Below are 27465 nucleotides of genomic sequence, written 5' to 3'. Positions count from 1 at the left end.
TTTTGGGTAAGTCACAGCCCTTGAGGAATGCAGGGTGATTCATCAGGCTGGCTGTGTTTCACTGTCTGCTTCTGAAAGGTGTGATGTACAGATAGATGTTCATTCAATGTACCAGCAACGGAACCAGTATTTGAAGCATTCAAGGAACAAGTTCAGTGGCTTGGGCAGAATGGAAAGTGAATTTAGTTTGAGGAACCATAGCTGTGATTTCTGGTCTGTCAGAGGCTTGCTCTGTTCTCAGCTACTCATCAGGCTGCTCCAATTATCTCCATGTGTGCCCCCAGGGATGCAAAGCAGAAGGGTAAGTACAGAACAACTCCAAGAATGTGCATACTCTGAAATACAATCAGGGCATACCCATTGTTGGGTTTTTGTTTTCCTAAGTTATGCCACTAATACTTTGTTCAAGCTAGACAATTTGCAAAACTGAGAGGTTAACAAGTATCACCACACACTGTTCATAGTCACTGGTCACTGCTTGATGACATCTGCCCTTTAGTACCAGACTTGTGAGAGGACAAAGTAAGAAACTAGTTTCCAATGAAAACTGAAATTATTCTTATACTACTCATCATGCTGACAGGAGAAGGAAATCTGGGGTGTTTTTAAAAGTAGTCATTGGAGAAGAACAATTTGTCCTTTTTTGTTTTTTCAAGTGCAGATCCTAGGTCACTGCCACTTCCCCTATCTGTAGAGGTCTATGGTTAGTTACCATTCTCCTGATTTCTGTCATAAATCCAAATTTGGGAAACAGTTTGCTTTTCCCACGTGATGGTCACATAAGAAAGGAAGTCAGAAGCTGTTGCAGAATGCAACTGAGATCTACAGAGACGTAAAGAAATTCAGATCTTTGGGAACAAAAGCAAATAATAATAAACAAACAAGAGGGTTTAGATGAGAACAAATGCACTGATTTAAAATAACATTAATTCTTTTTCCTATTTTTTCTATAGAGTTTCTAAGGGACTATTTGTCAGGGGAAGCTTACATTGATTACATTTTTGAATATGATTTTTACCATTAGTGACTGATACTGCAATTCAGTGATTCACATCAGGATGCGTATGAGCAGGCAGTGATGATGTATTTTGTGGACACTAGAAAACATTCACTGGCTTATGTTTCATCAGTTTGCAAGGATTTATGCTGTTACACCTCAGTGTTATCACATTCACTTAATGCTGATTATCAGTAATGCTCAGTTGACAATTTATGTTTTGCAGGGATTCCAGAGTTTACTTCAGTTGGCTGAGAAACATTGCTCAAATCTCCTCCTCTTTAATCTCCAGCTATGAGGAGGAAATGACCCAAGGAGTGACTTAACACTTAGACAACTTTGTAAGGCAGTGCTCTAAGTCAGTATCTCCATTCACTGGCAGGCAAATTTCAACCTCTGCATCAGATAACATTTTTTAACTGTATCAATCTTAGAGATATCTTAAGTTAAAAAAAAAAAAATCAGAGAAGGGATGACCTCAATTATGAATGAATAATCTGTAAGTAAAGAGTATAGTGCTTTCCTGGAGTTCCTCTACTCAACTGAGTCTAAGGTCTTACATCTTCTGGGACTCTGTTTGAAATTTACCTTTCTAAATGCTTCTTTACCTTTGATCTTGCTTTGTCAGTTCTTCATACATAAAGTTATCCACTCACATTAAAGTAAAAGACCTCATAAACCATTCTTCCAAAACTTTGTTAGTTGAGGAAGAAGAATGAGGATGACATTTTTGTTTTTCTTTTTGTTTCTTTGGGAAGTACCAAATTCTTGGCTCATGCTAGCATATATAGGCCAAAAAAAAAAAAAGTTCTCCAAGATAATACTGCTCAGCACAGAACAGAGGTCAATAATCAGACCACAGCCTTGATATTCAGAGATACTGAGATTCAATAGATTCTTTAAGTCTTTCTGAAAAGCAGGGCTCCTGTTCCTAAAAAAACCATCTCTAGTTGCAAACTTCCCTTTCCATACAAAATGACTGGAATTGCTTTCTTTTTTTTTTTTTTTTTTCTTTAGAGAAAGCAGGGACTATTTATACTTGCTATCAGGATATTCACATCAGGAATTCAACTAATTATGCATGCACAATCATCAAATGGTGCAAAGAGAATGTTCACACATGCTGAAGAAGAGAATATTCTTCTAATATGGAAGGCAATTGTAATGTCTAAGATTTAGATTTATCAATTAGCTAAGGACACTACAGTCCACATTACAGAATACTACATATAGAAATAAAAAAGGATAAAAAAATTGTTAGTATTTAAAACCAAAATAAATGAATATAAAATAATATTAAGATTAATGAAAACTTAATTAGGCAAATTATTTTCAAATACTTTATTTAGAGAACTATGTACTATTTTCTAATAATGCCCCTTTACATAGTTGCATCTATAGAAAGCTTGTTGAGTGAAAGCAAAAAAATGTAGCATTAAAAGAAATTTCCATCAGAAATGATTGGTTTAGCTACAAAAGTAAACCACAAACAATAAATCAAAGAGAGCATTACAGAAATATTTACCTTGTCAAATAGAAATTCAGTGTCAGAATTTGGTGTTTAGGGTTGATTTGTGAATGTAGGAAAATACAGTATGCAGAAAGTGAGTGGAGCACTACAGCTCTTCATTTCTGTCTACAGTTGTCAGTACAATGTAAACAGAGCATTTCTAATGATATCCTCAAATTAACAGATCATAAGTCATTGAGCCAGGAGTGGGGGAACTAGACTAGATTCCTACAGGTTTGGCAGTCACTGACGTTTACAGGCTGCCATAGATGCGTTTAATTACATCAGCCTCCTCCTTGTCCAGGATGCCCTTGTCCACATAAGCATCAGCTTGCTGATCGATGAAATCTCTCAGCTTTGAAAGATCATAGTCTGAAAAACAAGAATTCATTTGCACAATGAGTCATTGCCATTACACCGCTTCACCTAAGACACAATGTCATTGCACATTTTATCCAACCAACGCACTTTATCAAACATGAAGAGAATTCTCTCTAAGTACATCTTGTGAAAACATAAAAAACCTGAAAATAATCTGCACAAAGTATCTGCACAAAATATCTGCACAAAGTCTTTTTACACAGCACACTGCTTTTATTATCCAAGAGAAATGATCATCTCTTGCTTTTGATTGATTGCTATCAAATGTTAAAGCAAGAATATTTTCCAGTCCAGGGATTTAATGTTCTAGTCTGCACAGCAAAAGCTGTTGTGCCCTATTATTTTCACAACTGTCATGGAATCAAAAGAAAGTATTAAATAGACTATTTCCAGTTGAAATCCCAGGAAAATTCCCACTTACTACCATTGTAGTGGAAATGAAAGCAACTCCCTGAAAATAGATCAAAATAATACAATTATTTACCTCGATACAGAACATAATATTCTGCTTTGAAAACTACTGCAGTGAGCAGCCTTTGTGACAGTGTTAGTGTCAGTTTTTGACAATCTTCCTCTGTCAATCTGCAACAGAGTGCTGAAAGATTCCTCCTCTTTTTCCAATAGATGGATGCATCTATGAAGCCTGATTGACACCATATGCATTAAGTAGACTTTTCCTGTGCTGGAGAACATCACTATTTTCCATGGAAAGAATTCTGCAGCAGAGCAATTTTTCAAATAACGTAGAAAGGAAACCTGTTGTGTAGTTGTGACTCTGGCAGCACATTCAGTATATTCACATATAAACACAATAAAGTTTCAGTTACATAATTAACTGGATAAATGTAAAGCCTAATTTGTCAGAATCAGAAGAACAGCAATGTTTTAAATGTTCATACTTAGTTAAATGAATTAGTATATTTCACAAGAATGAATACATTCTGAATTTTTCAGTATAAATTACTTATTCCATAGACAGAGCCTTCAGAATACATTAAAACTGATTTTGCAATGTTCAGTGTATAACATCACACAGCAGTATGTGGAAGAACCTTTTTTCAAACTGTGCATTCTTGACAAAATAGACAATAATGAATTTGTGGTTTTTTAGGTTTCAAAAATTGACCAAAACAGAAATAGAAAGATATTAAGAAGCAAATTGATGCCTGTGATCATTTTTACAAAAGCATAAGGCAATTTCAAATGAGTAATACAGAAAATTTATATTCAACATTCCCCACTCCTGCAGAGGTGTCCTCTCCATATCTGAGTTAGCAGGAATTTTGCCATTTGCTGTACTGAGGGGAGGATTTCCTCTCTGCTCTGTTACTGTCATTATTCACAAGAATGTAACCTGCTTGTGTCTCCATCCTGTATGAGTAACAGGGACAAATAGTACTGAGTTATTTTGTAACTGGCATGAGTGATTTTATTCCTCTTGACAGAATGAGGGTCTCCATTGAAAGATACCAAGGAATGGAAATGAAGAACATACACTAAATTAATTTAATATCCACATTTTTCAAATTAAAGTATCTGTGCTTATTTGACTTCTAGAATACTTTTTCTGACTCTAAGATTATTATGTGGAGATGTGAAGGTTTAATTTCTAAACATCCTGTATGGGATTACAACCATTATGACATTATCCAATTCAGGCTAATTTGTATATCTCACAGCAATTTAAATTGGGTTTTTTTTTCTAGAAATTGATAGCTGCCAATTTCTAATACTTATTTAGAATCTATTGTAATTAGAAAAATCAGCCTTGGATGCTGATTCACTGTAACAGCTGCAGCATTACATGGAGCTGTGGAACAACTCCAGTAAATGAAGAGAGCTCTTATTTGCATATTCAGATGCAGCCATTTGCCATTGAAATTAATGATAGGATTTACTTTCACTTTGAAATGGCTGCTGTTAGTGGTGTGAAGCTCTGAAGTATCAAGTGTTTGCTGAACAACCCTCATGCTCTTTGCCTGTACTGGTTAAATGCTCAGCTCTGCAACGGTTTCAAGCATCAAGCCAGGCCTGGGAGATGTGAAGGACAGGCCCATGGAGTCTGAACATTGTAAACATTTATCTTTAAATCATCCCAGCCCCTCAAGCTTACCAGCCTCCTTAATAGGCAATTGATACTTCCAAAACTGCCTAAATGCAAATCAATATTTCCAGGATTTTTACTCATTGAATTAATAATATCTACTGAAATTCATACAAAATGAAGGACCCACAAACATTTGCTTGAAGAAAACCTAAACCTCTTCAAGGGTATTTGGTGAGTAACCCAATCCATGAGTAGGGCTGGGAAAGTCTGGCCATTTTAATACATGAATTACTTTGAGAATTGCTTTTCTGCCAGCCCCCAGGTGCCAGCTGGAAGTGGAGAAATGATTGATGAGCACAGCAACACCACCTAATCTTGCACTGAAAAACACTGCAATGCATTTATAGTTAGATAAGCTTACCCTGACTGTACTTTTAACACCATCCATGGGGAACTGAATTAGCATTTTACAAAAATAAAGAGTATGAAAAGGCACAATAAAGATGATGTATCAGAAGAGTGAGAATACTATTCTAATTTTGTCATAACTTGCACTCACTTTAAGGCTTATTTCCATTGTCAGAGGACAATAAAGATATTTTAGTGCAAATGAAAATCCATCTACACAGATATATATATCTTCATGCATTCACAGGCAGATAAAATGCTATTGATCTGCAGTCACAGCCATTTTCAGACTGCAGCAGTGCAGAAGAAAGATTACAACAAAGAGGAGCAAGGGGCTGCTCAGGCAGCACGTGGGATACAGAGATATAATCACACATGATGGAGATCTAATTACATCAATGAGTACATTGCTAAACAGAACCATTAATTAAAATTGGCAGGGAAACTCTCGACCAGATATGCAGCCCTGCTGCTAACTGCTATCCCTGCCATTGTGGGGAAGTGATTTGAAAGAGGGGAATGTTTTTTTTATAGTCTTTCCTCATACAGCTTCTGTATAGAAAAATGAATGTGTTGGGCTGCAGGCATGCACTCATCTCTGAAATGGAATTCATACACACTTCGACACACAGAGAGGATGGATAGATGACCCAGGGCTAATCTCATCTCAGATCACCCTCTGCTTGGCTGGTGCAAGAAGGATCCTTCTCACCAGGCGCCAGTCACAGCCCAGGGACAGATCCCCTGGCTAGGAACCTTCACTTCCAGAGCAGGCCATGGCAGAGCACACAGCCAAGGCAGAGAACAGGGATGGCAGGCTGGCTTTATGTAAGAACTTGAGGGAAAAGATGGTATGGAGCAATAGAGATCTGTGAAAAATAAAGGAGGAATTCTGCTGCTGTTCTGTCCCTGCTGGCAGCTCTGACACAGCCCTGCCTCCGAGGAAGAGGAAAATGCTGGGACAGCTGGAGGGCAAACCCTGTGCAGCTGCTTCAGCCACTGCTCCCTTCTACACAGCTTTGCATGTGAGAGCTACAAGCCACTTGAGCTGATTTGGGCAGTAATCCAATGTATTACAGTGCTACTGATATAAGTTTGTATCTCAACTGTTCCTGCTTGTGGAGCCAGACTTGTTGCCGTTGGTGCAGGCACCCCAGCCAGATGCACTGAGCTCCTCTAGACATACCCAGACACTTCAAATGCATCTATCTCACCTACAAGGTCATAATCAAACAACATGATGAGCTAAGAAATGCAGCACTAGCCCAAGCTGGCACAGCTACCTGGGGACAGGCAGCCCACCATGACTGTGGACAGCACAAGAGTGACTCCCTGCTGCTCAGTCTCTCTGGGTTTGCGGCCAGTGGCCATTCGACCCAGTTTACATTAATCTACCTTAGTTCACTATTTATGTTCATTGGCTTAACTTTTACATGACCTGTATTATTTAACTCTACCACCACTAATGACCACTATAATCTAGACAAGCACAGTTTCGCATTACTATTATTTAAGGTATAGCACAAGTTATACAACACAATAGAAATTACTTGCTTTTTAATGCATATGGTGCCCACCTCAATGTCAAGACCTTTTACTTCATACCTTCTTTGTTACCTTGTTTATTGTGTTTTTTCAGCCATTCTATGTTCTTCCTGATTGCTTCCAAATATGCCTCAGATTTCCCTGGAGGAAAGAACGAGAGAGAAATCAAGCACTTACATCAATGATTGATGCAGCTTGCTTAACTGGGTGAAGTTGGTCACAGCAAAGGCAGATTAAAACTATTCTTAGTTTCTGTTTAAAACCTGAGTCCTGTCAAACTCAGTCAGGCAAAATTCCCAGAGATGGTTAGCAGGTGTTGCCTGTGCAAGATTAGTCATACACAAACTTAGGATCGTGGTTTTTCTGATCTTTATGCATAACTTTTGGTGGCATCCACAGTAACCACATATGTGGATTAAAAACAACCTGTAGCTTTTTGATCATCATAATTGTTCAGCAAAGAAAAAGCTGTTGAGATAGCAAGGAATGACTTAATTAGGGCTGAGAGCTTTCAGTATCAAAACTCCTCCATACAGTAGTACTAGCAGCAAACAGCAAACCTAAAATTGTAATATTTTGGAAAGACAACTTGAAATGTATTTACTGAGAAAAAAAAGGTATTGAAATTACCATGATAACTCCTTGTTACAGTTGAAATTTAAAGTGATGGGTATTTTTGGACCAGAAAGCACACAGGACACAATTAGTACAAGGATTACCTAATAAGGCCCCCAAGAAAATATTCCAGCTAATGGATTCTGAATTCTTAGCTTGGCTGGAGCTTTATTGATGTAATGTTCTTACATTTGTCAGGAATAAAAAAAACCTGGTGTGATTAGTGTATAGAAGGTTACTATTGCCAACTATGCATGTCTGCTCCTGTTAGTAAATGGATACAGTATTAGATATACCCTTATTTTTGAGTTGGCAGTGCAGTAACTTCACAGTAAGTTAAGCAAGGGCATTGCATGATGAGATAAAGAACAAATACTGATCCAATTTGAATTTCTAAAAAGCTCTTGGGCTGAAGATAAAGGAAAATAACCTGAACCAAACTGAAAAGACAAACCTTCAAGAGACAAGCAAAATGTGTTATTTATCACTTCCTACCAAAAAGTATTGAGATAACTTTACTGTGAAATCAGACAGTCACCTTGAGCTATTTTCCTCTTCCATGTTGAAATAAATAAGCTGCTGGAAAAAATGGCACCTTCCCTCTGTGAGTGCACTGCCCACAGAGCTGAACCAGGTGACTGATGGACTACAATCTATTGCAGTCCTGATTTCTGCCATTCATTACTGAGCAGCCTGAGTGAAAACACTGCATTCCAAAAAGTAAGAGCATCAGACACCACAGGTACAAAAGAAGCAATTTTGTTTAACCAACTGATTATAAAACATAGATACTTATGCTGTACCTTTTGTAATAAGAGCTCACTGAAAGGTTTCTCACCAACAAACATTCTCCTTCAAGAGTTCAGCACAATAAGGAGGCACAATGTCCCCTGCAGATTTGTTTTCAGATAGAGTAGCTGATTTTCACCCAGGAAACTTCAGCCAGTACAGTGTAATTCAGCATGTGTCATGCTGAGGCATGACAAAAATAACTGTACTACTGTGCTATATTTGCTTAGGGAGACACTAACTTACTGCAATGTTTTCAATGTTACATAAAATGGGTTGATTACTGATAACCTTTAACCTTTAGCAGTGGAAAATGTAAATTGTATCACTGCAGAAGTCCTCACTGCCTTTGAATACCAGCTTGCTCTAACACAAACTATAGAAATCAATGGGCCTGCTCAGATATTGAATAATCTGGCCATCCTGAAAAGCCACGGATGCAAAGAAGCAAAATTTCTTTGCACTACTGGATCAAACTGCATTTCCTATTGTTCTAAAGGGGTCTCTGAATTCTGTGAATGTCTGCTCAGCAAGGGATGTAGTGTGATATGTTTAAAACTTGGCAGATAAATACACTTCCAAATCAAGCTCTTGTGTGCTGACTCCCAGTGACTATAGACTGAAGATATTTATGCTAACACCATGGGAAATCAATACCAAAGAGAGGAAAAGACTCCAATCACTTGGAGAAAAAGCAATATTCTGTACCTCTGGATTCTTCACTGTTTCCCGCTGCATTTTGTCCTTCATTTTTTGTAGAATCCTTTGAAACTTCATATTCCTTTTCCATTTTAGCTGCTTCTTCCTTTGTACTGTCTGCTTCTTCACTGCTCTTGTCTAAAGAAATAACAAAAGCAAAGAATTTTGTATCAAACGTCCAGGAGCATTTCCCAATCACATCAATACAATCCTGGCAAGTAAAGCATTCTGAGCACTGGTTGAGGAAGAGCCTCATTGGAGCCTGTTCCAAAGGGGTTCCTAAAGGTCATCTCTACTCCAGACCTCTGGAAAGAGGAATGCTTGTTTCTGCTCTCACAGACAATAGCTGAATACAGGTGACTGCAATGCAAAGGCACATTTCTTTGTGCAGAGAAAAAAAAATCTCTGAAATTTGCATTTGCAACATTCAAAGTCGACAAATAATTATTTTTCTTTATAATTTTAGTATTAAAAAGCACTGATACAGTTTGCTTTTGTATATGTGTTACATCTGGACTCCAGTGAAGCAAAAGAGAGTGAATATACTTCTCAAAACTGGGCAATTAAGTGAAAATTTCTCTCTTCTTGTGTGCTTGGACAACCAAGCTGTGGCTTGGTACAGGTCCTTGGGAGACTGTGGCTTTAACAAGCAGTCAGGCTGCCAATGCAATTAGCATACTTTTAACTGAATACGTTAAAAAAAAGTATTATTCCAGAAAAGAAAATTGTAGACTAAGTACCTGCTGTTAGTTTTGTCCTGGTTTTAGTGGAAGGGTTCTCAAGCTTCTTCTTTGTCTGCTCAGCTATCATTGTATCTAAGTTTTCTGGAAATCAAGGCAAAACAAAACCAAACCCCAGTTATTCTCCAATGGATAAGATGCAGAATCCATACTATCATTCTCCCCTACAGCAGTGTGAATGGTAAGTAGAAATCTAAAAGTACAGCCTTCACCCTTGCCCCTGAACAATTAATGCAGAGCCAATGCTAAAAGAACAAATATGGAATATTGATCAACCTTGTTTAAAAAATTAACAATTGAATCATGACAATGTGAGTACCAAATAGCGCCAATATGCATAAAGTCAGTAAAAGTGTGCATCATATTCCTATTCCATATTTCAGTCATGTAAGTCACAAAATACTGATGACTATCTGCAGCAATTTATTCTGATGAAAGCAATGAAAGGCTTTAATTAACTTCACAAAAAAGACAAGACTTTGCAATATGTGCTTCATCCTGGTGGGAAAACACTACCCCAAACTGCCTGTGTGTCTCGATTTTATATGGTTTCATTAGAAAAAAAGTCTAGTAAAAGGTTTGGAATTATATTTAGATGAAATAAACATGTAAATTGAAGAGATGAAAACAAATACTGAAGTCAAGCATTTACCTGAAAACCAACTAGGCAGCCATGGCCATGTATACAGCTCTAGAAGACTAGAAAATGTATTTCCATGCAAATTTCAGGGCTGGATTAATCTAATTTGAAAGTAAAAGCACCTCTTCATAAAGATGGATGTTTCAGATATAAACATTGTATGGTTATGTGGGAAAAAAGTCCTTTTGGTACCACACGTGGTAGATATTCAAAATACAGTTCACCTACAACATGCCATGTTTCCTCAGTCATATTATGCATACAGTGTAGAATTTTCCTTCCTTTTATTATCTTTTAAAGGTTCAGTTACACATGGATTCAAAATTTCATACAAACTATCTTGTTGGTGGGTATTTTTGAGAGATTTAGTTTTGAAATTTATAAAAATTCCATTTGTATAAACAGCTGAAATATTCAATGTGTGATGTGGGAACTGTGGCAGAATAGATATAATAATGCTAATAATATTTTAAATCATATTTTCTGTATAAGGCCAATATTTTATCCATCAGCTGGGAGCATTTCTTCCATTAGAAAGATACTCAGCATGAAACCTAAGGAGTAGTTTTTAGTAAGCATATTTCTCTTTGTGGCAGATCAGCATAAGCAATTGTGCCTCCCATCTGATGAGAAATCACATAATTCTGTCTGCCTGCATCCTTATATTTTGTTATTTACATAAAATTAAAATGTAAGCAGTATTTGTTGGCACCCTGCCTATTGCACCCTCTCAATTCTACATCACATCATGTTTTTTTGTGAATATTTTCATTTGGTACATATCCCTTTAATGTGATTTCTGACCTTGCCCCACATGCCCTAACCAAAACAGGTCTGGGCTGTGTTACAAGCTGGATCAGATATCCTGGTGAAATAAAATGAAGCTAGAATTATAGTGGTGGGACTGATGCCCCACTAATCACTTGATCCAAAGCTTCTCTTTGAAAGCTTTTTACATTGAAAGGACTGTAAACATCCCTTTCAGTTCATTTTAAGATTCTATTTTTCATCCTGAATCAGTACCATACTAGTATTCCAACAGGACTATAAGGATTTCTCTGTTGCAAGAGGCACAGTTTTTTGGATAAGATTCCACAGTTAAGAGCTTGAAAACCCTTTGTAAACTCAAACAAATAGATTATTCTCCTTCAGTAATTCATGCAAATGCAAAAATGTCACTGATTTTGGAGCTTAATCCAGCATGATGTATTAAATTAGGCTTAATTCTAAAAAATAAAGTATTTAAAATTTTTAATTTTACACATATATAAGTGCCTTTCATGTTCTTCCTTTAAAATGTCTGCATTTAGGCAGTAAGTTTCTATTAGCAGGAAATAAAAAGACTCCACCAAGAGATAGATTAATAACCTGCAAAGACATCTTTAGATTTAAATGTCTGACACTGATATTTCTGAAAGTTTTTGTTCTGCTGAGAGACTGTAGTGTTTAACAGTTGTACATATATCCACATACAGCACGTGCTGCTGCAGGCAATGGGATTCATACTCCTCCATTATTTATTCACTTCTATAAATAGCATCGGGAATTGTACAGTTCCTTTGATTTGGGTAACAATTTCATGTGAGTTCACTATCACTCCTTGGTGAGTACAGAATTGCTTTCCAGCCCCATGAAGCCAAATGAGGCAATGCTAATGACGTGAGCTTTGCCACTAAAGCCAGACTGAATGCCATGATCACTGTGTTCCACTTTCAAAGCTTTGTTTTGTCAGAAGGATGCAGACAAGCTTACAAGACAGGCCTTCTAACAGGCACTACATTTAACAAGAGAAGTGGGGGAGTTACCCTGCCAGCTGGACAGCACATCAGCATGGATCTGAACATTTATAATCAGCTGCATTTCCTGAGTGATAGAGTACATGTTTGAGGGCCTTGTTTGATGTGTATCCTAGAGAGAATATTGCCAGATAATCCCAGCTCTTCCTGAACAGGATTTATTGCTCTTGCTCCTCATCAAAGGTAATGCTTTAACAGCTGGTATTGCTTCAAAACATGTTTGTACCTGCCATGTGTGGCTGGGCCAGGGCTGAGCAGTGTTTGCTCTGAGCTGCCCTGATGGAGTGAATCATCCTGTGGAGTGAGCTGTGCCTGTGAGCAGCTCAGCAACGCTGTCCTGGCCGGGTCTAACAGGGATTGATTACTGTTCTGGGGCTGTCTCCTTGGCAACCTCATTTGCACAGGGGAAGAGCTTAGAAAGGTACTGACCTTTCTACACGGCTGGTCACTTATTTGAAATGGCACTAATTAAAACAACAGGACAATAACTACTGAGCTAATGGAAGTGACCCAGGCTGGTAAATAGGTCAGTGCTCTGGCACAGCTTTCTGCAGAGCAGGATAATCTCATCATCCAAGCAGATACCGGAGTCACAAGATCTGCTTTCTGCCTTGCCTCACTTTCTAACTGCTCTTTGATCTGGGGTGACTCACTGGAGCATTCATGCTGCAGGAGGGTTCTGTTCTGAGTAGGCTTTCTGAGACATCCTAGGCCCAGTTCCTACACACTGATAGATGCTTTTAATTCCACCAGAAAATGCAAATTCCCAGCAGTTTTGAAACTATAAAGTCCCTCAAGTTGGGCAGCCAAAAATCTGAGCTGCATAAACCCAGAGTGTTTTATCTTTACTCTAGGAGAATGTACTGTGGTTACACCCTCAAAATTCATGGGAAAAGATACTACATGGATAACTATTACAAATTAAATTACTATGTTCTTATTAGAGAGGCAGAAACTAACATATCCATCTGAGTATTTAATGGAATTGGTAATGGAAGCCTGACATGGACCTTTCTCAATAGACAGATTCATGGTGTTTTCCAAACTCTTGCAGATTTTCCTGCAAAGGGTTTTCTTGTGCATAATTGTCCTTTCACATTCTATCCTCACCAAATTGACTGAAGCTGAGATTCTATGTCATTAAATTGCCACAGAAAGACCCGCTTTGCTGTTCTGCTGTCATACAGCACAAAAAGACTGTGTTTATTAAAGGAGAAAATGGATCATCAAGGTACTTAAGATCACTTTTAACACTAGCTAAAAAATAAGTTTACTTAATGAGTTCATACACTCCAACTGCTTCAGCTGGAAAGCTTTGTGCTTGTGTGACATGCACATATTTCAGGCATTAAGAAACCACAGTTCTCCTAGGGCTTTTCTGTCTCCTGTTGTAGATGATCCTTAAGAGTTTGCAAGGCTATTTTCCATTTGTGAAAAATCTCAGCATTTGCTTGGGACTATTCTACGGGAAGAGTAATTCTGATTAGTTCTTTGGACAAGTGCATGTCCAAGAACTGTCAATATCCATTGGATTCCAAAAGCAGAGTTTGACCTTTGGTCAGCTACAGGTATATCAAGCATATGTCACATAAACTACTAAAACTGGGATGAACAAGAGAAATTTCTCCATTGTGGAATTACAGATGGGCCTCAGCCTTGCAAATCTCCTCCTGCTGCTCTCCAACTCCCTGCCTTACATGTCAAGATAGGGAATTTTCTTTCTGAATCTCCCAGTTTGACTGATTTAATGTGATAGAGTGTCTGAAGCCTAATGCTGCCATGAGGAGTGACACATCAGGTGACAAGTCCCAGCTCATGGCATCACTTGTAAAGAGATTACAGGTGAGACAGTCAGAGTGATCTGAAATTAGGACAGCAGCAGTATCACTTGGCAATCAGGTTAAAAGCAACTCCAAAAGTAAAACACAATTAAATAGATGTGCTTTGAGGTAAACACAGCTCTGACCAAGTCTCCTTTATCATCCTTATTAAATTCCCTACCTCACAGGCCATTTCTCAGATTTATCCTTTTAATATTCTACAGGCATTTCTTTTGCATTACTGCAGGTCTCTTAGAGCTGTGTGGTGCAGTCCTTTGCTAATCCTTTCCCATGGCCTGTGCACACATTTTCTGTGTTTTCACAGCATGCCCTTCACAAGCATGATGGTTTGGGACTGAAGCAGCACAGGCTGCCTCTCCTGCAGGAGTGGGATGGAGTTTGAAATGTTCAGTGACACCTTCTTTACCCCACACCCACATAATCATCTCAAACTTATGGTCTCAGAGCTCAACTGTCAACAGAGTGGCTCTGAATTCAGAAAGAAGGGAGGGGTTTATGGAGATATTAAATACAGTGAGAAAAAATAAAAGCTTTGCCCTCCTTTAGAAACACCAACCACTTGGGAAGGTGCAAAACCTGGATTTTCAGGAACCAAGCAATATATTTGTCAAATAAGATACTATGAGAAGATGGAGATTTCCATCCAGTTGGGAAAGCACAGAAGAGGCAGTGAAGGGAAATGGAAGAAGAGGCAATATATTTGCAAGAAATAATTGCAAATTCAAATGGTAGAAAGTGACAAGCAAAGGAATGACCTGTAAAGTATTTATTTAGATTCTTCAACACATGATAGTCATGTAATGTGGTGGGAAAAGCAATTAGTGAGACTAAAACTCCTGGATCTCTCCCAAAACATAACTTAGAAGATTTAGAACCTGTGGATACAAAAATACTACACCCTCACACACAATGTCACCCTCAGGTGATGCTCAGTTTCCTGTATTGTGTAGTGGTCCTGGTCTTGAGACCTGTGAGGTCACAGACCTTCCACACCATAGCCACCCATTTGTTTTATTATGCAGTGAGTCTGAATGGGGGAAAATAGGAGGTAAGATCTAAGTAGGGGAGAAAAAACCACATTCATGTGTTTATTGAAATGCAGAAGTAGCAGGGGACAGACATGGAGGAGGTTACAGAAAGGACAGCTATAAAGGGGCAGTGAGATATGCAATCAATATACTTCCTAGATTCCAGTCTTGCCTGGGATCTTTGTACACTCTCTGTCCCCACATCATTTTATCTTATCTCCGTGCAAATTCACCTTGGGTTTAACTATTTGCATGTACTTTACAGAATCACTGCTGCTCCTCCATATTCAGCTCTCTTTTGAGGTGTCTCTGATTTCTACTTTTCAGATATAGTACAGTAGACTGGCATCTGTGTGACTTTAGTTCACCAGATAAAAAATAAACAGCAGAGAAAAGAGCTGCCTGAAATTAAATTACTCCCACTGGCAGCTGTATGCATCATTCACATGATAAATACTGGGTAAGGAAAATCACTAAAAGGCAAATAAAGGCAGGGAAAAATTTGTTAAATAATTTAACGTTTATGAAGAAAATTTGCAGTAGCAACAAAGAGACCTTTGGAAAAAAAGGATTCTTAAAAAGAAAAAGATTGTATTATGCATAAATGGTTCCCCACATGAAATACAGTCAGTGCCCTTCATGGCCCAGGTCAAAATGAACAAAAGGTCCACATGACACTGTCCATATCTCACTTGTAGCCTCTGGCTCTGCTTTAGCCAGACCTTCCCTCACCCTCTGAAATCACAGGCTGCATCAGGGAGCATCAGCTTATGGTCACAGTGAGGAGAGGAAAGATGATGCCAGAGTGGGCTGTGATCTGCACTTTGCTTCACATTCTTGGCTCTCTGCCTGTTCTTGGCTAGCTAAACAAATATCAGGATCAGATCTTTGGCCTGCAGCATCTGTGCTGATGAGAATGTCAGGCATTAGTCACATTATTCACACAAGTTCTCCTTTCCCAGGAAAAGGCCAGATTGTGGCTACTGTGCACTGGCACACAATGGGGAAATCACAGAGCTTTGCCTCCATCAGAAGTGGAGCTGAGGGAGGTACCAAGAATGAATGCGAGAGGCTCAACAGCTATTTCACATTCCTTAGTGTGGAGAGGCAGGGATAGATCAAAAATCAACATAGCAGACTTTCTGCCTCTTCTCCTTCCCCTTTCACACAGCCTCAGTCTGCCTAAAAGCCAGCATTATAATAAAACAATATTCCAGCAGTTCTTTAGGAAAGGATCAGACTAACAAGGGCTCGTAGTCCTCCCCATGAACAATCCATCTCCCAGGGCTCCTGTGTCCTGCAGCTTGGTCCTCTCCCCTGCTGTCCATGAAGAACAAACGATGTGAGGGTGGAGAAGGTAAACAGAGACATCTGTTCATGCCCATTTCTAACACACACAGTCTCCTACTCAGTCACGGGGGACAGTGTGGATTCTGACAGTGAGTCAGAGCCAAAGGGAGAGGTGTGAGGGCTGGCCTTGGTTTGGGCTAGGGAGGAAGGCAGCTGGGACTCAAACACTGGAATGATTTCTCTGTTTCCCTCCTAAATAAAAGGGGGTTTGCTCCTCAACCAGTCTGCTGTGGGCTGTGTGTTCTACACTGTGGCTCCAGTAGTCTAAATACTTTACCACAAAGAGGTAAAAAGTGGGATGCCCTTCAAATAGAGCAAAGCCACAGAGTTCTTAATTTTCTTCCCAGTCTTTTGCCCCTTTCTTTTCTCCAGTTGTGGAAGACACAGTATTTCTCTATCTCACAGATGTATCTGTGACCTAGAGAAGTAGTGATGGCAAAAGTTTGTGCTTCATATGCTATTCAATAAATGAGAACTCCACACAAGGCTACAATGTGCACAAAACTAATCTGCATTTTTAGGGTAATAGCTTATTGAGTAACATATTTTTCACTTGGTTGGGGTGGCAATGAATACATTTGCTACAAATCTACTCATGTAAGGAGCACACTGCAGGAGAATATAATTAATCTACTGTGTAAAAAGGATTCATGTGTACACACTGTTGTCTCTTAAGAATTTGTCTATCATGTCTGAAAGCTGTATTTTTATGGCCCCAAGCCTTTAATTGCAAATATTTCCTAGAATGGTTCTAAAAATCACTCATTATTTTGGTCTTACTAGTAGGAGACAATTTACAGCAGTATCTGAACAAACTGGCTGACACCACTTGTTCCTAAGCTATATTATTAAAATAAAAAATCTATTACAAAACTGCAGTTTACTTAATTACTATAAATAGAGTTTTTATCAGAAGAATTTGCTTTCTCTAACAGCATTCATAGCTAAGAAAATAAAGAGTGATAGAAAATGGTGGCATTTTGCCACAGCAGGATATTTATCAAATAAGGTGCACCTCAGCTGAACACACATTTTCTATCGGTTTGTTGCAGGCTCTCTTTAATGCTTCCAGAGCTGTACTTTCTGAACACATACTGTAAAAGGTAGGCATTACTTTTTCTCCTGATTCATACATATGAATATGCTGATCTGGGTTTTCTGTATTCTGTTACAGATTACATTTAGCATATGGAAAGCTTTTAAATATGTATTACATAATATTGAATATATGTCTTAAAAAAATAAACTTATTCCTTTTTTCCATGTAAGTGCATCTGTATTTTTCTTGCACCACACTGCAGCTAGATCCTTTGTAACTTAAAGCTAAACCCAATAACATCAGTCACTGCTGCAGCAAAATACTTTCCCCTAGAGTAATATACAATGATGATGACATAATGCTGTGGTTTCCAAATCCCAAGCCAGCTGTTACTGGTATATGCATTCAAATTCACTGTCTCTGCACCCCTGTGACAGGGAAAAAAGCTGCACCTTGTGACTTGATTCAGTAAATGATTTATCATTTTGAATGTATAATTCAGAGGCTTAGCTTACGCATGGCTTCAGTCACAGAGTGGGGAAAATTAATTTAGGCAGTTTCCAACTGTAATAAAATGGAGAGAGGATGTAATCCATCTGCACAGACCCAGTAGGTATTTTCCACCAAGTAGCACAGAATCTGCTCACTGATTGTAGACTGAGGAAACAACAAAAAGCTGCCAATTTTTTACACTGATTCTTCTCTCTGACAGGTATTCATACGAATTCCTTTATCTGCTATAAATAACCACAGCTGTGTACCAATGTCCTAATCCAAACTGCACCAAGATACACAGTACCTCTCCAGCTATTACAGACTACAGAATTTTAATTCAGTAAGAGTGGCAATAAAACTGCTGCCATGCTTAAGGACAGTGCAAGTAGCTAACATGCTCCTGTGGATGCTCTTCCTCATTATTTGAGAGTATTAGCTCAATAAATGAAGGTCAGCTTTAAAGCAATTTCTCAACAGCAAGTCTAAAAAAAGAATACCACAGAAGCAACCTGAGAATCTATGAGAAAGCTTTTTCCACTACAGTAAGGTGCTTTGATGGAGCACAAAATCCATCTCTGCATAAATCACTCATTTGCAAGGCAGAGTCTGGATACATCATTGATAGTCTTACTTGAAATCCAGGCTAAATCAGACCTCTCAAACTCTTAACCCAATCCTTGCCTTCTGTACTATGTCATTGAGGCAATTTGTTTCCAGGGTTACAGTATCTATTTGCTCAAAGAAAAGTCAATGTGAACAATTGCCCTGAATTTTAGCAGGAAAAATGCATTCCTAGTGTAATTCCATTATCTGCATGGTCTTGCATCAGGGATGAATTTAGCCTATTAAGTTTTGGCAATATCTGATTAAGCCATAGTATCTTCATTTCTAGAAGGACACTGAAACCACTGTGCTTAAAATCAACCATTTCTTTATGTGCATCTTTCTTTAGATGTGCTGGCAGACAGAGAAATGAACTGAGGCATAAGTTGTCCAAATATTCCAAAATTCAAGGAGATTTTTTGGTCAGATATATCATGAATTCTTTAGAAAGGAAGTGAAATCATGCACTGAATGTGAGTCATGATTCACTGGATCTTTTGTAGGCAAGTAATTGATAATCAATCCATACAGTTACAATTTCATCAATCAAGTATCTACAATGGAGAAAAACCATTGCCAGTCATCTCTCTGTGACAGGCTGATTTATGAAGCTGAGAAATTTCCCTGATGCAAACAAAAACTTTTTAGACTAATCCAGACCAGAAATACTTCAGAAAAATGAAAGTTTTGCAGAGTTTGTACAGATGAGCCCTTCTTCTGTAGGTCAGCTTGTTTAACTAGACAGGCTGCCTACAGTGAATAGAAAAGAGTTTGTCAAAGCCAGGAAATATGTGTGAGACACAAACCAGGCCATTTCAAATTCCATCTTCAGGAAATGGTAACAATTTTACGAACCCTACATAGCCAAATCCACTCTAAAATGGATCCAGGAAAGAGTGTTTCAAAATCTGCTCCTGTGCCAACATGTAACACTCTTCAGAGATGAAAAGAGTTTTACTTGATGGACAAACTTAGCATTAGGTCCCATCTAGTCCAGCTACCTACAGTGAGAGATTAAAGGAGTTGAAGTGCTGGATTATTTCTGGGAAATGCAGGTACCTAACCCGCTTTAATCGACCAGAGAAAACCCTAATATTCCCCTGACATAAAGTCATTGAAATAAATTGTGCTTCACCGATAGGAAAGTGTAATAATACTCTAAATGCATATCTGATATATTACCTTTCCTTCATTAGAAGGAAATATTAACGCAGTATGGAATTGAACATTGCTGTAGGGAATGATCAATCATTTAAAAGCTTTAGCATTTTCAATGAACAAAACTGAAACAGGTTTCATAAGAGCAAGGAGGATGAGAAGATAATTATCACTGCTGGTAGAGGAAGAACACACCATTAATAACAGTAGTATAAAGTATGTACTCTCACCAAGATAGGAAACTCCTTCTTCTGGTGTGATTGTTCCATATTTAACCATCATCTTCACAAAATCAATCAGGGTTTTCATGATAGTTATCAAGGTCTCTTTCTCTTTTGTCTCTGACTCTGTGTGAGGGGATGAAGCAAAACTAGTCAACCTTCAGGTAACTTGGAAAAACTGTTTTGCAAACTGTGCAAAATTCATGCATCAAGAATGACCTACTCATTAAAAGAGAAAATGCTGTGTTGGATTAGAATGAGAACTTACATACATGTTTCTTTATAAGCTATCCCTGCAAAGTACATACTTTAAAACATCAGGGGTAGGTTCTTCTTCATAGCTTTTTGTCTTGAGGGGCTGTGTCATAATTGGAAGGCCAATGGTATTAATCCCATTTTACAGCTAAGAACACTAAGCACACAAAGATGGAATGATCTGACAGTTCAAATTGATGGTCACAGGGCAGATATAGGTAGAGTTTTCTAGAGTATGTCATTTTTCTTTTATTTGTTTGTGAAGTATTTAGTAGATCAGTCTGCTCTGTGTGGAAGAGATCTTTTCTCCTACAAGATCCACAGGTTCAATAACAAAAATATAAAGTGTGTGAAATGAGACTGTTGCTTGGACAAGTCCATGACTTGCATACTGGGACAACAAAGCATTATCTGGCTGGGAGGATCATCACTTCAGAATAGGATACAAAAAAAAAATTATACAAATAATCAGGTTTTGGCCACACTTACCTGCTTCTTAGCTTTTCTTTTCCCACTGTGTTTATGTGCTGAGCAATGTTAGTGCTATTTCTGCATTAGCAGTGTGAAGCTCCTCCATCACAGTCACACAGGCTTTCCCCACTGCCCAGGCTGTCACTGAGGGACCCAACAGAGCCAGGGGCACTGTCAGTCAGGGACAGTCAGAAACACACTCCCAACCTTGGCAGAGGGCCAGCCACTCTGGAGAGCTGCTGAACAGGCTTTTTATTGCTGCCTGCAATTTAACACACAGCTGTAGGCTGCAACTGAATCCTCTCCTCCAGCTCGATACAACCTGACAGCTGAACACATAAAGCAGGACATGTGCAGCCAGTGGACCTGGCTCTGTTTGCTTCATAACCTGTTAAACCCAACAGGCCTGCCTGCATTGTCAGCAGCAAAAGGAGAAGAACTAGCATGCAGAATTGCCATGGGAAAATTAAAAAGAACCGGAAGAAGAATTTAAAGTTTGTCAATTGGACTTGAACAAAATATGCCCTCAGGTTTTTCATTTTAGCTCTCCACTCAGGTGCACATGGGGACAATTTGAAGCAATTATTAATGCTCTTGCAGGACAAAGGATCTAGAAAATACCATCCCCCCATCCCTCCAAAAGTTAGAGAGTGTGTGTGTGGCTGCAGAGAGTGGGTGTGTGTAGAGGGTGATGACACAGGGCAGTGGCAAGGAGCCACAGACTTGTCTGCAATAACTGGAAGCTGTGGTGTCCAGCACCGGAATAGGAAGAGACTGCAGGGCTTTCACTGCAATAAACAGCAAACCTGTGGTTTGTGGAAAGGCTGGGAGGCTCACACTCATTTACTGGTACCATCACTGTGAGGATCCTACTGTGGCTTGCTTGCATCTCTTGGCTTAGAAGACATGGATGTTACTGGAAAGATCTCTGGGGAAAACTACTTGCCAGCTTTTCATCATGTCCTTACAGGAATTAAAAGAATTCAGGGCTCCTGAATCACACAAGATGGAAAGGGCTGTCTAGGTCACACTCTTTGCAGTTCTGAGTGTTGCTCTTGCCAGTGTTTTGCCATCAAAATCACTAATCAAATTAGTTTCTGCTATGTATCTTACAGAACATTTTCAAAACAACTAGGGAAGCTGTGAGGGAAGAAACAAGAGGAGGAGAAAACAGAGAATCTCAATTTTTAAAGTTTTTTCCTAATATTTCTGTAACCACATGAATAGCTTACCTGAGTTAAGACTTTTTAATAGTGCATAAAAATTTGGAAAATATTGGAGGTCTTCGAAATTGTCTTCAGAAGGCAGCTCATTTCTTCTTTCCAACACATTAGATGATGACCACGTGTTATCCAGTGTATCATCAACTTCTCCATTAATGAAACTATCCTGATCAGATTTGCTTGGTGTCTCCACATAAGACATAATTAAAAAAAATAAATCTTTAAGCACATTGCTTTTGATGATGGAGTTAATAGAGTAAAAATTTCTCATGCCAACATTGTCCTAATTGCAAAGTGAAAACTATAGTAGTTCCTCAGTTATTTCAATTGACATCCTAAATTTTTAACCCATGATTCTGTTTTCTATCAGACAGAATTTCTTTAAGAACACCTCGTTTCCAGATTGAACTAACTATTCCCTAAAGAGCAGAGTACTTGTACCATTTGGCAAGCAGGACAAAATTATTAGTTAAGAAATTACCATTCTTTCCTGTTGCTTTTCTTTTGTATCAATATCTGCTCTGCTAGCAGGGTAATCAAAATCTTCCGATTCCTTCTCACGATCCTTTGCTTCATTTGCAATCAGCTGTTGTAAAACCTCTGCCACTTCATCTTCCAGGGTATAGGCCTGACTCTCTGTGATCTGTTAAAATATTTGTGCAGAGTACTTATAAGATACTGTGCTTTTTCTAGATCAAACATCAATATGAAACCTGATATCAATACGAAAATAGATTGCTGTATGCTTGCTTCAAAGCTGAGCACAGCCAAATGTGGTGTAATACCTGTGTGTACATACAGACATGTAAATGTGAACATTTATAACACTCCTATACATATATTCATAGAAATACACATCTCATCTGTGTGCACACATAAATTCCACCCATTCACACATACAGCCTTCAAACCAAACCTCTTTAGGACTTAACACAGTGGAGTGCAGCTTGAAAGATGGAGCTGCAAGTGTTGCACCTCCCTGTTTGTGTGTCCATGTGTGTGTATATAGAAATACATATACTCTGCAACACATCTATGGGCAGTTGAATAATTGCAACAGAATTCAGTAATACAGAATAGGGGAAAAGCAAACAGATTTCTATGATGTCATTAAAATGCTTTCTCTTTGCTTCATAACAGCTGTCACTTGAACAAGAAGTCTCCCATGCAGCTGTCCCACAGCCCCCTCTGTAATCAGTGGGGTGCAATACTCAGCTGCAAAATCTAGGGCTCAAAACATAAGGTGAGTATTTTAAAATATAAAGATCCCAAATGGCAATGGCTAAAGCCATTGAGACATTCAGGGGTCAGAGACAAATCCACTCTTCCTAAAAATCAGTAATGTAAAATATCCTCAAGTAGCCAGCAACATTATGTGTGTGCAGATGATGCTAATCAGCATTAGGTGGATAGGAATAAGCTCAGACCTTTCCCCCTTAAGTACAGAAAATAAATTAATAATAGAAAAGCACTCAGTGAAAATCAGAAGACAAATTAAAGGAAAAATGAGGGCAGAGATGGAAGGAGTACAATCAGTGAATGTTTTTCAACATGAGAAACATTCTGCAGTTTGGCCTATTTTGTTGCAAAGACATCACAGGAACAACAATATTACTGCAGAACTCAACCAGCAAGCCCAAAAGCTCTAGAAATTTGCTTAGACCCTGAGCCCCACTCACTTCAGACAAAGAGTGCATCTGAATTGTTTTTAGAAAGAGCATTAATCCAATCCACAACACAGTTAAATGACAATTACCAAGATACTTACTAGCCCCAGATTTAGAAGCTTTGAAACAATCTTGTCAAACACTCCTCTGTCATTTTCCTCATAAATTCTTGCAGCAATTTTTTGAACAATGTCTTCAGCAGTTAAAGGAGTGCCATCTAATTGATGGAGGCCATCTGGGTCGTCTGAAAGGATTACAGTTTTACTGTGTGCTGTCCGTCCTAACTCGTTTAGATTAAACACCTCATAAAAAATATATGCCCACATCTTTCTCTTCAGAACAAAAATGCATTTTTGATATGTTAGGAATATACTTCGATACACACTTTGTAAGCCATTAAATTGTTCTTTGTGTCAATTTTCCACATCTGAAAAATATCTTTCTGAGTGGCTCTTCTGAAAGAGCAGAGATGAACTTTAGGACCTTACTTTCCTGTTTAGAGAAAATATTGGTAGAATTTCCATATCCACTTATTTGTGTCTTCCTGTTATCTACTTTTATTGTATGGCCACTTAGATCAAAACAGTTCATGACAAACATAATCTTGTTTGAATTTCAGCAAATTAACTTTTAATTATGTAATTGTTACCTATGGCAAATAATATCATCATGACAATGGGAGAGGGAATACAATGAGTGAGCTTTGGTCTGTGATCAGCATACTTTGATATAATTAAAAATATCCTGAGCTAAATGCTGCTTACAATTCTCAGAAGACTCACTTAAACTACAAGTCAATTAACTACTCCTGTAGCAAAGGAAAGTATTCTTTGGCCTTTGGTAATGTCTTCTACGTTTGTGATTATGAGAATTATCTAAAACTGCACATAATATTTGGAATAAATATATGTGATTTAGCTGCATATGGAAGTGCTTCTTCCTCACAAACCAGAATAAATATATTTTCATCCAAAAATACGTCCCATTTTCCTTCCATCAAATCGAAATTGCTGAAAGACATTACAAATTACACAATTAGACTTTCCTCCAAGGAAGTCTGTTAAAATCAAGAGCAATTCTTTTGTACTGTGTTTCAATAACCTAACTATAATACAACAAGCAACTGGAAATAATTGAAACTGCACTCCAGCAACAAACAGAGCTCATGTTCAGTGGTGAATGCAACATTCATGAAAGCAATCAGTTTGCAAGAGAAATCTAACCCAGAAGTCACTGAAAGATTATGGAATACCTTGGAATTTATAATCCAGCCCACTTTTAGTGGAGTCAAAGTCATCCACAAGCCTGCGGTTCTTGGTGGAGTCTGCATCATCAAGGGCCACTTGCTGTTCATACAAAGAGCTCCTAATTGACTCCCTCTCCTTCTCATTCCTTTCTCTTTCTGCTACCGATTTGAGCAGGTTCAGGTCATCAACAAAGGAATAATTCCTGAACTCTGGCTTGTTTTCTGGAAAATATATCAATATCAACATAACATAAAATCTTACACCTCTTTAAATAGCGTTATGAATATTGTTATAAAAGCAGGAAAGATGTTTTACCTGTGGGAGCTATTTTCCTATTCTTGTCTGCCTCAGCTTCAGCAATCTAATATACAAAAATAAAGCAAATAAAATAGCAAACAGGTAGAAGTAATAAAATGTGTGATCTCTTGATTTATCAGTATTAGCAGAGGGCTTAATGCCTGATTTTCACTCTTAGTAAGAAGTTTGCCCGAATAAGTACAACAGGAATAAGCACAGGAGACTTTCATCAGTACCACCCATCCTCTCATCAGAACCAGACCTTATGAGAAGCTGCATTTTAAGATAAATGCAAATTACATTTTCCTTCTTCATTCCAAGCTCATGCTATATTCCCATAGGATATCGATAGAAAGGCATAGTATATCTGTGAGCTGTTGAAGCTAACAACCTGCTTTCAGAATGCTGGACAGTGAAAGTCTATTTGCCAGTTCCTAAAAATTACTGAAACCCTATTTTGTATCTAACCCCATCAATAATCACTTTACTGACAAATCTCTTTTTTACCCATTCATTAGCCATTCATGGTATTCATGGATCCAGTACCTGAAAGGCTAAAAATATTTATAGGAATTCCACAAAAAGAAAAAAAAAAGTAAATAATTATTATTTCACTTACCTGTTCTTCCAAAGGTCTTTCTACACTTAATTGTCTGTTGTGTATAGCTTTATCTAGAATAAACACACACACATACATATATATATACCCTCAGTTATATGATACAGGCAACTACAAAGAGACAGGACATTTTTCTTTAATTTATAGTTTTCTCCAGTACAACATGGTGTCTTAAATAGGATGCCAACTGCTTCCTTTATTTTTTTTTTTTTTGCAAAAAAAAAAAAATTCAGTGTTCCTAGAAAAATGGGAACACAATAAAAAAAAGTCAAACCTTTAAACAAAGCATGACTGGGGCAGAGGGAGAGGTTCTGCAAAAGACAGAAATACAGATATAGACTCAGCAACCTCCTTCTGATCAGAAAACTCACAAATTGGGGAAAAAAGTACCGAAGGAGATTGACTAAAATAGCAATAATCGGATTGGCACAAGCAAGAGATTAAAAATCTCCTCCATCCAGAATACGGCGGGAGACTGGGAGAAGCAAAGACTTGTGCCGACACTGATGCAGAATGGATAAAAACATTGCTTGGAAAAGATAGAAAAAATTCGGAGCTTTTCCCTGTCCCTTCACTCTAATATTAGATTGCAGCTTCAGTGATCGGTGTCTTGCACCGGGAATATTGCCGCCTTAGGATCTCACTGCTTTCAGCCAAGCGGCAGGAAAGTTGTGACCATCCTCTATCCCCATCCCGCAGAAGTTTCCCCACCCGCGGCAGAGGGCAGAAGGCTCGGGGCGGGCGCTTACCTGTGCCCGCGGGTCTGGGGAAGCCGTGCCCGCGGCTCGCCAGCAGCGCCAGCACCTGCAGCGCGACCGCCAGCCCGGGGAACATGGTGCGGCCGGGGCCTGCCTCGCACGGGAGCCGCCCGCGGGAGCCGCCCGGCCCGCAGGGCGCTGTCCGGCCCGCGGTGCTGAAGCTCGGGGAAGCCGCTGCCCGGGGCTCGGCCCCTGGAACCCGCGCCCGCAGAAATGGTCGAGCCCGGCCCCGGCGGCGGCCCCGGGCACGGGGAGGAGCGGGGGGCGGGCCGGGCCCGGAGCATGCGCGGGGCTGTCGCTCCGCGGCCCGGGCAGCGGCGGCGGCCGCTCCGGAATGGCCCTGGCGGCGCCCACCAGGCCCTGACGGTACGCACCGGGCCGTGGAAACACGCACCGGGCCCTGGCGGCACCACCGGGCCAGGGCAGCACCCTCCGGCTCTGGCGGCACCCACGGGGCCTTGGCGGCACCCACCGGGCCCTGACATCACCCACCGGGCCCGGGAGGCGGCGTTCCCAGCCGGGCTGACAGCGAGTGTAAAGCCGGTCGTGCACAGGCGGCCTGTGAATCACTGCCTGTCATCTGCTCAAAGCCTCTCCACGGGCTGAATTACACTGCAGTGACTCTTCTTACGACAAAGAGAGGACGTGGAGAGTTTAATTATAGCACATCTTGCTCTTTAAAATTTAGGATGTAAAAAAGCACAAATGACAATAAGCATGTAAGCTATTTCTGAGCGTTTTTAATATTAAAATTTAGCCCTTGTAGGCGCAGAACAGCAACAAATCCCCAGGGATCGGAGGAAGACATTTTCAGCAGTTCGCGGCAGAACAAAGGATTGCAGCGCTAGCGCTTTTCAGAACTACAGAAGCTGCTTCCAAAATAAATCACAGTGTTCTTTCTTCATAAAAGAGCTCATCATTCTGTAGTCACAAATGCACACATTCAGGGAGCAGACAGAAATACTTAAACATTGGAATTGTCAGTTCTTGCTGACTGCTAAAAATGGCTAAAAACTCTTATTTGAA

General features: G+C 39.2%; 1 protein-coding gene across 2 annotated transcripts; it reads right to left on the bottom strand.

Annotated features, from left to right (window-relative positions):
• Positions 1 to 1960: 1960 nt before the first annotated feature.
• On the bottom strand, positions 1961 to 26915 carry SCG3 (secretogranin III). 2 transcript variants are annotated; one of them, XM_014264589.3, is made up of 12 exons: positions 26431 to 26915; positions 25682 to 25734; positions 25081 to 25126; positions 24771 to 24986; positions 23620 to 23762; positions 22333 to 22494; positions 21861 to 22038; positions 19912 to 20028; positions 9732 to 9815; positions 9001 to 9129; positions 6961 to 7029; positions 1961 to 2879 (listed from the first exon to the last, which is right to left on the bottom strand). In XM_014264589.3, the coding sequence occupies exons 1-12, from the start codon at positions 26513 to 26515 to the stop codon at positions 2761 to 2763; spliced, it is 1401 nt and encodes a 466-aa protein (XP_014120064.1). In that variant the 5' UTR covers positions 26516 to 26915; the 3' UTR covers positions 1961 to 2760. The 2 variants fall into 2 exon arrangements, with proteins under 2 accessions (XP_014120064.1, XP_005483405.1); XM_005483348.4 differs by having other exon boundaries at positions 6949 to 7029; positions 26431 to 26912.
• Between the last annotated feature and the right edge of the window lie 550 nt (positions 26916 to 27465).

The sequence above is a fragment of the Zonotrichia albicollis genome, chromosome 11 (assembly GCF_047830755.1).
Source record: "Zonotrichia albicollis isolate bZonAlb1 chromosome 11, bZonAlb1.hap1, whole genome shotgun sequence".
Lineage (NCBI taxonomy): Eukaryota > Metazoa > Chordata > Aves > Passeriformes > Passerellidae > Zonotrichia > Zonotrichia albicollis.
The sequence above is the reverse complement of the archived record's forward strand: the minus strand, read 5'-3'. Positions and strand labels throughout refer to the sequence as shown.